This window comes from Mustelus asterias, chromosome 11, assembly GCF_964213995.1.
Source record: "Mustelus asterias chromosome 11, sMusAst1.hap1.1, whole genome shotgun sequence".
Taxonomy (NCBI): Eukaryota; Metazoa; Chordata; class Chondrichthyes; order Carcharhiniformes; family Triakidae; genus Mustelus; species Mustelus asterias.
Window position 1 is genome coordinate 78,764,208 of NC_135811.1, and position 13,228 is coordinate 78,777,435.

Here is a 13,228-nt window from a genome sequence, read left to right on the forward strand (position 1 = left end):
CACACGTCTCCAAAACTACATTTTTTGATGTGGTTTGAGAAAATTGGCGCGGAGCTGATTATCATATAGAAATCTCCATTTCTAGAGCAGGCCCACTAAACTCTCCCCCCTCAGTGGTTTCATCCAGCAGGGTTTATCCCAGCTCTCCAGTAATGGGAAACAGGTGGCCAATCCCACTGGATGGACCAGAGGCCACTGAGACCCCCCCCAGGAGGTCAAGGGTAAGGGGGGGGTGCTCCTTAAGCTGTGCCAGCCTGGTACCCTGGCACTGCCAAAGGGGAAAACTGGCACTACCCAATAGGCACCTTGGCACTGCCCACCAAGCACTGTGCAGTGCCAAGCAGGAGAGGCCAGTGGGGGGCGAGGCCTACTGGGATGGGTGATCGGTGGGGGGGCAGAACCCACTGCCACTCTGCCAGAGGATCAGTGGGGGAGGGAGGGAGTGAGTGCGATTGGGTTTGTCATCTGGGTGGGGGTAGGAGGTGGCCAGGACTGCCAAGGGGTTGGGGATGGTCATCGGGGTGGAGGTTCGCGACTGTTGGGGAGGAAGATCGGGGCTGCCAGTGGGGGTCAGAGATGGTCATCGTGATCGGGGGGGATGAAGACTGTCCGAGGGGTGTGGGTGGGGTCGGGGAGATGGGGCTGGCTGGTGTGGGGGACATAGAGGCCGGGGAGACCAGCGATCAAGGGTGGTGGGGGGTCGGAAGGCCAGCGATGGGGGTTGCGGTGTTGGCCAGCGATCAGGCGCATGTGTAGTGGCCCACCCAGTGCTGTGCTGCCGGCCTCTCGGGTGGGAATCGACCCCGCTCCCAGATTTCTAGAGTGAATCCCGCTACGGCACTCTGCAGTTTTCAGAATGTGGGAGATCCAATCTGAAAATCACCCTAAAAAAAACAGTGGGATTTACTCCCATTTTCCTGCATGTTGGGAGTTTAGACTTTTTATAGGAAAATCCCTGCCAACGTTTTATGTCCAATGTGATCCTTCTTCAGAAGACATAGCATCAGATTAACCTCACTGGCAATCCAATCTGCTGAATTTATAATTCCCTCGGTTTGGAAAAACAGTACAGTTCTGAGCAAAGATAAATAAATCCTCTCACAAAGATGAGTACAGGTGAACATGGCCACTTGGTACTGTCGCTTTATTTTCAGTGTATATGAAATGTGAGTAATAAACCCATCAGTTTATGTGTATCACCAAATACCAAGGCTATAATAAAGCATATTTGTCCTCACGAGGCGGCACGGTGGCACAGTGGTTGGCACTGCTGCCTCACAGTGCTAGGGGCTCAGGTTCGATTCCCGGCTTGGGTCACTGTGTGGAGTTTGCATGTTCTCCCCGTGCCTGCGTGGGTTTCCTCCCACAGTCCAAAAGATGTGCTGGGCGACACGGTGGCACAGTGGTTAACACTGTTGCCTCACAGTGCCAGGGACCTGGGTTCAATTCTGGCCTCGGGTCACTGTCTGTACGGAGTTTGCACATTCTCCCCACATCAGCGTGGGTCTCCTCCGGGTGCTCCGGTTTCCTCCCACAGTCCAAAGATGTGCGGGTTAGATTGATTGGCCACGTCAAATTGACCCTAGTTGCAGGGGATTAGCAGGGTAAATATGTGGGGTACGGGAAAGAGGCCTGGGTGGGATTGTGGTCGGTGCAGACTTAATGGGCCGAATGGCCTCCTTCTGCACTGTAGGATTCTATGATTCTAGGTGCATTGACCATGCTAAATTCTCCCTCATTGTAACTGAACAGGCGCCGGAGTGTGGCGACTGGGGGATTTTCACAGTAACTTCATTGCGGTGTTAATGTAAGCCTATTTGCAATACTAATAAAATAAACTTTAAACTAAAAAAGAAACAAGATTGCAAACATTCCCCATTATTGTATATGTTTCAGATTCTGACGATGCAATTGAGTTTATAGATTAAACCAACATGTGTGGAATCAGAACGAATTCAATACGAGTCATGTTGATTCAAATTTATAAAGCTATCGGAAATCACTTGCCAATTTACACTAATAGCAGGAGATAAGGTATGGTAGACTGAGAAGATAAGATAGACCACGTTAATCTCTGTTAGCACACACACATCCATTGTTATACAAGTCTCACTTACAGATTCCCCACATTAATAAAACAGTAACTATTTACACGCGAGCATGCGGGAATTCGAAAAACTTTGCAATGCGTTTAAAAGCAAATGCAACCATTAATGGTGTGTAGTAAATTTAAGCCCTGTTTTAACATGCTATGAATGGATATATGTTAGCAAACCATAACAGATTGCCACATAACACAGCTTTGACTACATCCCAGTGAATGCCTGTAATTAGTTTGAATAAGCGAAAGCAAGTATCTAGGGAGAAGGCCAAACACTATCCTTCATGTTTTTATCTGGGAATCCGAGGTGAGCTCAGGCTCAGGCTTTTAATCTGCACTGGATCATATTCTGCTGGGACTCTGCAGTGGGGGTTGGACAGGGGGTGAGACAGGGGCAAACTGCAAAAGGTCAGAAAGGCTCTGTGGAGTAGGAGTTGCGCACAAGAATTAAAATCCGTTCATAAAGATAGAAACGTAGAAACTAGAAGCAGGCGTAGGCCATTCGGCCCTTCGAGCCTGCTCCACCATTCATTTTGATCATGGCTGATCATCAAATTCAATATCCTGATCCCCCCTTCTTCCTATATCCCTTGATCCCTTTAGCCCCAAGAGCTATATCTAATTTCTTCTTGAAATCAGACAATGTTTTGGCTTCAACTACATTCTGTGGTAGTGCATTCACCACCCTATGGGTGAAGGAGTTTCTCCTCACCTCAGTTCTAAAAGGTTTACCCCTTATCCTCAAACTATGACCCCTAGTTCTGGATCCCCCACCACTGGGAACATTCTTTCTGAATCTACCCTGTCTAACCCTGATAGAATTTTTTAAGTTTCTATGAGATCCCCTCTCACTCTTCTAAACTCCAGTGAATATAATCCTAACCGATTTAGTCTCTCCTCAAAAAACAGACCTGCCATCCCAGGAATCAGCCTGGTAAACCTTCGCTGTACTCCCTCTATAGCAAGGACATCCTTCCTCAGATAAGGACACCAAAGCTGCACACAATACTCCAGGTGTGGCCTCACCAACGCTCTATAGAATTGATAGCCTGCACTTTCATGTCCTGTTAGACGTAGTATCCTTGGGAATGCCAGTGCTCGAATCAACTCTGTACTTCCCAGACAGGTAAATCTTGGGTCACAAAGGGCAATATTGATTGGGGGGTGGCGGGGGTGGGGGGGGGGGGGTGCTAGAGGAGGAGGAGAGACCATCTTTTCTTGCAGGTTTCCAGCACAAAACTATAGTTGTCTGCATCTTGTGTGTGAATTAAAAGAATGTTACAGCAAGGTGGAACACGTAACCATTACACTTTTGGAATTTTGTTGGGTAGTTCTCATTTTTTATTTTAGATTAGGTTTGTACTCATTGGAGTTTAGAAGGCTGAGGGGTGATCTTATAGAGGCATATAAGATAATGAAGGGGCTGGATAGGGTAGAAGTGGAGAGATTCTTTCCACTTAGAAAGGAAACCAGAACTAGAGGGCACAGCCTCAAAATAAAGGGGGGTCAGTTTAGGACAGAGTTGAGGAGGAACTTCTTCTCTCAGAGGGTGGTGAATCTCTGGAATTCTCTGCCCACTGAAGTGGTGGAGGCTACCTCATTGAATATGTTTAAGTCACGGATAGATGGATTTCTGATCGGTAAGGGAATTAGGGGTTATGGGGAGTAGGCGGGTAAGTGGAACTGATTCACTTCAGATCAGCCATGATCTTATTGAATGGCGGGGCAGGCTCGAGGGGCTAGATGGCCTACTCCTGCTCCTATTTCTTATGTTCTTATGTTCTTATAGATATCCCCAGTGAATCCTAAACTAATGTTATTTTTATACCTCTTTTTAAAAAGTTTCTGGGACTGGATTAACAGAGTTGCAGGATAGCTTTGGCCATTGCTCTTAGGGAGTGGATTACAATGGGTGGAAACTATAGTTAAGGAGCAGCAGGTCCAGAAGATTTAGAATTCCGTGCCTCTTTCTGGAAACCTGGAAATGTTAAAGTTGTTTAATTAAGACCCCTCTGGGATAAAGAAGGATATTTCTGACTTTAGCACACTTTTGATCTGCCGAGAGATAAAATCAAAGCTGTTTCTGAGGTTTTGCATCAAGATATTAATGAAATATATACATTAATAAATCATGGACCCAGAAGATGATCCATCGCTAGGGAATGCCAGACTCTTTAAGGGCACGATAAAGTAAAACTATTCCAAATGACTATAAACTTTGAAACTATACAGTGACATGCGTGGTGAATGAATGGGAACAAATAGAACTGATCTCAGAGGAGGGGCAAAGCACCAGAGTCAGTTATTAGTCTCCCTACCCCATTTTACAGATATACCCAATCCTGTTGAAGCGAGAGATGCTAGCAGGCTATTCAACTACATGAGGCACCACATCTGGGCTAGATAATGTTCTCTCCCGCTGTTCAAACACCTTCCAACTGAGACCACTGCCTCTCAATTCAGAGCTCTGACTCTGACTGATCCTTCACGTGGGCGTTTTGCGCTCCATCTGCTGTTAGCTCAGCTCACATCAGCTCACTCAGCACAAGCTAAGGATTGAACTAGGAACCTTGCTGCCGACTAATGCATCTTGCACCCGAAAAAGAGTGTGGATTACGGGCTTCAGACTAAATACTTCAGCAGAACTGAACAGCAAACAAGTGACTTTCCATTTCCGAGTGTTTCTACTTTTGTCTTTTATGGAACTTAAAAACGTTCCTGTTCTGTAGATGATTGAGGAAATCACTTGCCTTGAGAGGGATTTGGATAGAGTGGATGGGAAGAGTCTTTGACTTTAGCAGAGAGATCAGTGACTAGGGTGCATAGATTTAAACGGATTGGTGGAACGATTAGAGGGGAGGCGATGAATAACCTTTTCACCCAGAGTGTTGTGGGAAGTCTGGAACTTACTGCCTAAAAAGGTTAAAGAGACAGAAAACCCTCAACTCATTTGAAAGGTGTCAGGATATGGACCTCAAAGTGCCGTAACCTGCAGGGCTATGGACCAAATGCTGGGAAGTGAGGTGAGGCTGGATGGCCTGTTTTTCAGTGGGGAAGCCACTATGATAACCCCCAGGACTTGCATGGGGAATCACTGATTGACCTCCCTGTGGGACTCATTGCATATGAACTCCTTGATGTTTGGTAATTACCTTACCAAGTGGAGCTCGTATACCGAACCTTGTAAAAAGCAGGCCCCTGAGTGGGTCCATTGATGTATTGTCCCAGTTGGGACCTGTTTGTGTTCACCACAGGCTTGTGGTTTTCCTTTACTTTGTTCCTTTACAGCCAACTCCTGGAGTTATTATAGTCACAATGGGCCAAGTGGCCCATTTCTGAGAAATGATTCTATGATCTTTGTCACACTTTACATTTAGACCCACTTCTGGTATCCATACCTGTGATTAGACCTACATCCAAGATCCTTTTTTAAATTGTTCTTGGGACATGGGCATTGCTGACTGGCCAGCATTTATTGCCCATCCCTAGTTGCCCTTGGGGAGCAGTTGAGAGTCAACCACATTGCTGTGGCTCTGGAGTCACATGTAGACCAGACCAGGTAAGGATGGCAGATTTCCTTCCCCAAAGGAAATTAGCGAACTAGACGGGTTTTTCTGACAATCAACAATGGTTTCATGGTCATCAGTAGATTCTTAATTCCAGATATTATTTATTGAACTCAAATTTCACCACCTGCTGTGGTGGGATTCGAACCCAGATCCCCAGAACATGAGCTGAGTTTCTGGAGTAATAGTCCAACAATAATACCACGAGTCACAGTTAATCCCACATTTGCTCAGTCACAAAATACATAATTCTAGGAGTAGAGGAAGAATAGTTTCATTATTTAGTGATGTGGAATGTAGTCACATGTTGAAAATTAATTGTCTGATGAAAGGACACAAAGTAAATAACTGAAGGAAGATTCAATAATTCATTATTTTACAGTGAATTGAACATAACAGATCCAGACACCGAAGGAACTCTTAAATATACCCTGAGAATAAAAAACATGACCTAGGGAAAGTGTCCAACAAGAGGAGATAAACTAAATGGGGAGACAATGGCCTAGTGGCATAATTGCTGGAATATGAATCCAATAGACAAAATCTGGAATTAAGAATTTACTGATGACCATGATGTGGAGTTGCCGACGTTGGACCGGGGTAGGCACAGTAAGTAGTCTCACAACACCAGGTTAAAGCCCAACAGGTTTATTTAGTAGCACGAGCTTTCAGAACGTTACTCCTTCACCAGGTGAGTGCAGCAATCCTGCACTCACCTGATGCAGGAGCAACGCTCCAAAAGCTCGTGCTACCAAATAAACCTGTTGGACTTTAACCTGAGGTTGAGAGACTACTTACTGTGATGACCATGAAACCATTGTCGATTGTCGGAAAAACCCATCTGGTTCACTAATGTCCTTTATGGAAAGAAATCTGCCGTCTTTACCTGGTCTGGCCTACATGTGACTCCAGAACCACAGCAATGTGGTTGCCTCTCAACTGCCCTTGGACAACTAGGGATGGGAATTAAATGCTGACCAGCCAGCGATACCCAAGTTCCATGAATGAATAAAAAACAAAGGTTGATTGGCGGTGATCAATTGCCCCTTGGTGTCAGGAAGGTGGTAGGGTAAATATGTGGGGTTAAGGGGATAGGGTCTCAGTGGGATTGTTGTTGGTGCAGGTTAGATGGGCTGAATGGTCTCTTTCTGCACTGTAGGATTCTATGATTCTGTGTAGGCACCAACTGAGCATTGGTTAGATTTGGCTTAAACCTCCTCATATAGTCTACTCATTGTCCACACTTCCACACAATGAATTAGGACAGTCATATGGTAATGAAGAGCTGACACCAATGGAACAAAAGTCAAGATCTTCATGACAGAAGGGAATAAAATTAGAGAGAAAAAGATCAAGTTATACCCCATCTTCATAATCAATCAATGGTTTCCAGATTTGTTCTCCAGCGAGATTCCACACCCAAGATTCCACACCCAGTGATGCAACTGGATAGGATGAAAGTTCACAAGATTTTATGGAATGTACCACTCGAAATCAATCCTTAAAAACTCAACCCTGGTGTTACCCCTTGCCTTAATGTTTCAAAGATTTGGAAATATTATAAAACCAGCACTTATTTTTGTTCTGGGTCTGCTGCCTATCTCAATACTGGAACTACATGGAATCAACATCACACGCACCGATCATTTCACCCTGCTTGTCACTGTTCGGTAGACACATTTCCACTAAATCAGAAAGTTCAATTTATTCTACAGATGTTTGTACAAAATCTTGGCTGACAATCCAATTCTGTACTGAGGGAGTGCAGCAGTGTCAGTGGAGGCATCTTCCAGGAGAAATGTTAACTTAAACCCTGTCTGCTTTTTCATATGTACATAAAAGGTCCCATTAAACTATTTTGTAGAGAAGGAGAGTTCTCCCTAACTTCTGCCCAATATTTATCCTCCAACCAACATCACTAAAACACATTATCTGGCTCTTTATCATGTTACTGTTTGTGAGAGCTTGCTGTGTGTAAAATGGCTGCTACACTTCTATTTTTTTTGGTTCATTCATGGGATGTGGACATCAATAGCGAGGCCAACATTTATTGGCCATCCCTAATTGCTCTTGAGAAGGTGGCAGTGAAGTACCTTCTTGAACCGCTGCAGTCCATGTGATGTAGGTACACCCACAATGCTGTTAGGGATGGATTTTGACTCAGTGACAGTGAAGAAACAGTGATATATTTCCAAGTCAGGATGATGTGTGGTTTGGAGGTAGGTGGTTCTTGCTAGGTGGTTCTCCCATGCATCTGCTGCCCTTGACCTTCTTGGTAGTAGAGATCATAGATTTGGAAAGTGCTTTCTAAGGTGCCTTGGTGAGTTTCTGTACAGCATCTTGTAGATTGTACACACTACTACCACTGTTCTTCGGTGGTGGAGGGAATGGATTTTTGTGGATGGGGTGCCAATCAAGCGGGCTGCTTTGCCCTGGATGATGTCGAGCTTCTTGAGTGTTGTTGCAGCTGCACCCATCCAGGCAAGTGGAGAGTATTCCATCACACTCCTGACTTGTGCCTTGCTGACGGTGGACAGGTTTTGTGGATTCAGGAAGTGAGTTACTCACTGCAGAATTCCTACTTTCTGACCTGCTCTTGTAGCCACAGTATTTATATGGTTAATCCAGTTCAGTTTCTGGTCAATAGTAACCCCTAGGATGTTTCAACGGGGATTCAGCACTGGTCATGCAATTTGAATTTCACGGATGTTGATTAGATTCTCTCCTACTGGAGATGGTCATTGACAGGCAGCTGTGTGGCATGAATGCTATTTCCTACTTATCAGCCTGGATATTGTCCAGGTCTTGCTGCATTTGGACAGGAACATCTTCAGTATCTGAGGAATTGTGAATGATGCTGAACATTATGAAATCATCAGTGAACATCCCCACATTTTATGCTGGAAGGAATATGATGAAGCAGCTGAAGATGGTTGGGCCTATGGCACTACCTTGAGGAACTCCTGCAGTGATGTCCTGGAACTGAGATGGTTGACCTCCAACCACCACAGCCATCTTCCTTTGTGGTGGGCATGGCTCCTGCCAGCAGAGAGTTTTTTCCCTGATTCGAGTCGACTCCAGTTTGGATAGGAATGCCACACTCGGTCAAGTGCTGCCTTGATGTCAAGAGCAGTCACTCTCACCTCACCTCTGGATTTTTAAGTTACAACAATAATTAAACTTCAAAAGCATTTCATTGACTGTGAAAAAAATTGAAGTGTCCTCAGCTTGTGGAAGGCTTTATAAAGTGTAAATCTTTCTTTTTCTCATGCAGCAAGTTTGCAAACCAGACCTATCTGCGTGGGTATGACACATTCCTGGTGACACCCAGCACTTAAACTACTAGAAGTGTAAAGCTATTGTGACATGTGAAGTTATTCGCACCAGCTAAACTTTATTATTCAAACTGAACAAGTCAAATAGATCTTTGCAAAATTCAGAAATGCTAAAGCGATCACTCATATTAAACTTCAGAAATTTACCCATAAAATTTTACATTTGAGTTGAATTTAAGAATACTTATTTACAAGCTTTGGCCAAGCTGTGATGGAATTTGCGGTGTTCATTCATTCTAATTAAAGTAATAATAGATGACTAACTCAATACTGTTTTTGATATCCTTTGAAGCTCAATATTCTTCCATTCGATTTCAGATGTGGAGGGAAAACAGGGATGACTTATATAAGGAAAGAGAAAGGAGAGAGAGGGAGAAATCGACACAGGTGGAGACAGAGCGCTTCCCTTGCTATTTTTCCTGCAAGGAGCCATTATCATCTTCATTATCATATAGGAGCAAGGGTTAACTCATGCCAACTTCAAAAACAACATTTGATCCTTAGACCAATGGAATGATCAAGTCCTCCTCCATTCATTTCAAATATTTGCAGTTTCTGTTCGCAATGTTTTATGGGAAAACCTCCCCTTGCAACTATACCCCCGCCACCATTCCTCTTCACCTTAGCTGAGGAAGAGTGTCAGTAGTTGCGCCCCCCCCCACACACACACACACCACAGAACCCCTACAGCGCAGAAAAGGCCATTCAGCCCATCGTGTCTGTACCAACTCTCTGACAGAGTATCTTACCCAGGCCCATCCCCTGCCCCATCCTTCTAATCCCAAATATTTCCCATGCCTATTCCATCTAATCTACAAATCTTGGGTCACTAAGGGGCAATTGAGCATGGCCAATCCACCTAACCTGCTCATTTTTGGACTCACCTCATTTGATGATCGTTCTAACACATCATCCCTCCTCACAATGTTTCTTCAACCTAAATTATCACCACCCCTCCTTTTTAATCCCTTTGATTCTATCTTGTCTGACAACCCTGTAACCATGCAGAAATGTTGAGCTGCCATTCTTGTCCCTCTTTAAAGCATATTTCTGTAAGAGCTATGATATCATACTGCTACCTTTCTACTTGTTCCCTTAGCTCATCTGCACTATTGTATTATACTCCTTGAATGACAATCAGAATTAATATTTTCCTTTCATAACCAATTATAGTGACCAGCTGAAAGGTCTGGGGACTTGCCCACATGGCTTAGCATTTCATTGGAAAATATTTATAACTATGAGACCACTGGAAAAAAATCATCTGAATTATTTTTGAAGCCATATCAAAGAAAGAGGAACAATCTCAAAAACGACAACTTCCAAATGCACAAAATATTAATGCAGCTCAAACTGTCAAGTTGTAGCTTGTATAATTATAATATTTGGAGAAATGGCTAATTATAACAGCTATTTGTACAATATGAGTTAAATAAGTTAATATAGAGGAAGAGAGTTCCTCAGACTCACGATCCTCAGAGAAAACATTTCTCCTCATCTGTCTGCAATAAGCGACCACTTATTTTTACATTATTTTTTAATTGGTCTCCTTATTTTGGGAAAGATGTAAATGCATTAAAAGCATATGTTTCTGTAGAAATAGCTCTTGGGCCTAAAGTGATCAAGGGATATGGAGGGAAGGGATGGATCAGGACATTGAATTCAATGATCAGCCATGATCAAAATGAATGGCGGTGCAGGTTCGAAGGGCCAAATGGCCTCCTCCTGCTTCTAGTTTCTATATCAAACTCCAGTGTGATGTTCAAGCATACTAGATGCAGGCACTGACAAGCTTTATTATGAAAGGGCTGTTTGACTTTGGTCTGATGGAAGGGCAAGGAAGAGAGTACCAGATAAAGGGCTGTTTGACTTTGATGATTGCAAAAGTAAGAGGAGGAGAATGCTGAGAGGTGCAGAGGGATCTGGGTGTCCAAGTGCATGAATCACAAAAGACGAGTGCACAGGTACAACAAATAATTAGGAAAGCTAATAGACTGTTATCATTTATGATGAGAGGAATTGATTACAAAAGTTATGCTTCAGTTAGACAGGGCATTGGTGAGATGACATCTGGAGTATTGTGTACAATATTGGTCTCCTTATTTCACGAAAGATGTAAATGCATTAGAAGCAGTTCAGAGAAGGTTTACTAGACTAATAGCAGAAATGGGCGCATTGTCTGAAAGAGTGGAGAGGTTCGCCGGGATTCTATTGCCCTGCCCGCCACAAAATCGGAGCGGGCGAGGGGCGGACAATGGAAATATCCGTTGACCTTGGGTGGGATTTTCCAGTCTCGGGTCGAGTGAGGCCATAAAATTCCGTTGGTTATGTTTGTATTCACTAGAGCTTAGAAGAGTAAGAGGCGACTTGATCGAAACATTTAAGATCCTGAGGAGATTGACAGGGTGGATGTGGAGAGGATGTTTTCTCTTGTCAGAGAATCTAGAACTAGGGGTCACTGTGTAAAAATAAGAGGTCACTCATTTAAGACAGAGATGAGGAGAAATGTTCCCTCTCAGAGGGTCATGAGTCTTTGGAACTCTCTTCCTCAAAAGGCAGTGGAAGCAGAGGCCGGAATCTTATCACCATTCACGCTGGCAGGATTTTCCCATCCTGCCTCAGTGAATGAAGATTTGGCTGGCCGCCAAATTCCCCGACTTCGCTGCAGCGGGAGCGTGGCATGAACGGTTGGTAAGATCGCGCCCAGAGTTGTTAAGGCAGAGCCAGATAAGTTCTTGATTAACAAGGGGGGAAAGGTTATTGGGGGGGGGGTCGGCAGGAACATGGGGTTGAGGTTACAATCAGATCAGCCATGATCCTTTTGAATGGCGGCGGCACAGGCTCATGGCGTCCAGAAGCTAACTGCTGCGTATGATGTCTATGATCATAGAGGATAGAGGAGTGGGAATGGGCTGCATACGTTTTGGCAGTTTTGCAAGTTAATTATGGTTACAGTGGGTCACCCTGAAAAAATACAAGCATGAACTAAACCTGGGCTAGCTTCATAACATTATAAGAAGTCTGATCTGATTACTTTCTGCCTGGTCTGGGACAGTGATTTATTCAAATAGAAAATGATTCCATTCTGTGGTGGTTTAATACATAGTCTGGGATGGAAGGTTTACACAGTCAACAGTTGTTTTTAAACTATTTTCACACTTGGTAAGTACTGCAGTAACCATTTTCAAACTCAAGTTTGTGAAGGGGAAGCCTTGACTGACGGAAACACCTCATGGATATAGGAGGGTTCCTTTTGTTTTCCAACATTAATGATGGAAGATCGTGCACAGTGCATCACCAAGTGTCCCATATTCAACTGACGATAAGTGGGATTCCCATTGGAAACAACAAATTAGAAATTTGGCTCTTTGAATCCTGTTGAGATTGGGAGAGCTTTCTTGAGGCAGGAATGAATGGGGAATGGACATTGGGGGTTGGTTCGATGTTACAGCAACCCTTCATCTTCTGTAGGTGGCAGTTTCCTCTTGAAAAATCCACACTGCAATGAAAGAAGGAACAGGAGGAAGTAAGTAAAGAACGTTTGCCATGTCTTCCAATTCAGCAACAATGTGCTTCAATACACCATTCAATACCAACTTGGCTGAATCTAGAGCAAGTTCAAGAGTGAACATAAAGGATCAACTCATAGGTCATGTGCCAGCTACCAGACTCAGCTTGTTTTAAAATTTAGAAATTGGGCACAAGTCTGATTTTTAAAAAAAGATAAAAGCTGAAATGTTTTGCCCCCACTTTACCCTGTCTCATGATAAGGAAGCCTCAATTCCAATACAGGTGATTTGTCGTAATGCACCGCCTTGTAACAAATACCATGATTTGACATCCTCAGTTGGTGCGCAAGGCTGGGAAGTTGTGGACACAGAGTTTTACAGCACAGAAAGAGGCCCTTCGGCCCAACGTGTCTGTGCTGGCCATGAAACACCTATCTACTTTAATCCCATTTTCTAGCACTCTGGGAGGCAGGAGCTTCCAGTTGGATCTCAGTGGCAAAGGCAGACAGCAGCCATGTTGGGGGCTGTCACTGCCTTGCCACTTGGAGCAGGGAGATCCTGGGAAGGCTATGAAGGAGGAATAAGGTGGAAAGCAGCCATGGGGAACAAAAGGTTAGGAACAGTGATGTGTGCTTGGGTTTAATCTCAGTTGTTTGGGTTTAATCTCAGTTGTTTGGGTTTAATATCAGTTGTTAATATCAGGGATTTGTTCCCAGG

General features: G+C 44.1%; 1 protein-coding gene across 1 annotated transcript in view; it reads right to left on the reverse strand.

The window, feature by feature from the left end:
• Nucleotides 1–9,046: 9,046 nt before the first annotated feature.
• Nucleotides 9,047–13,228, reverse strand: part of LOC144500270 (integrin alpha-8-like) — a 146,924-nt gene continuing 142,742 nt past the window's right edge. Inside the window, exon 30 of the mRNA XM_078222948.1 lies at nucleotides 9,047–12,501. Coding sequence (XP_078079074.1) covers nucleotides 12,448–12,501 — 54 coding nt within the window. The 3' untranslated portion in view covers nucleotides 9,047–12,447. The remainder of the gene's footprint in view (nucleotides 12,502–13,228) is intronic.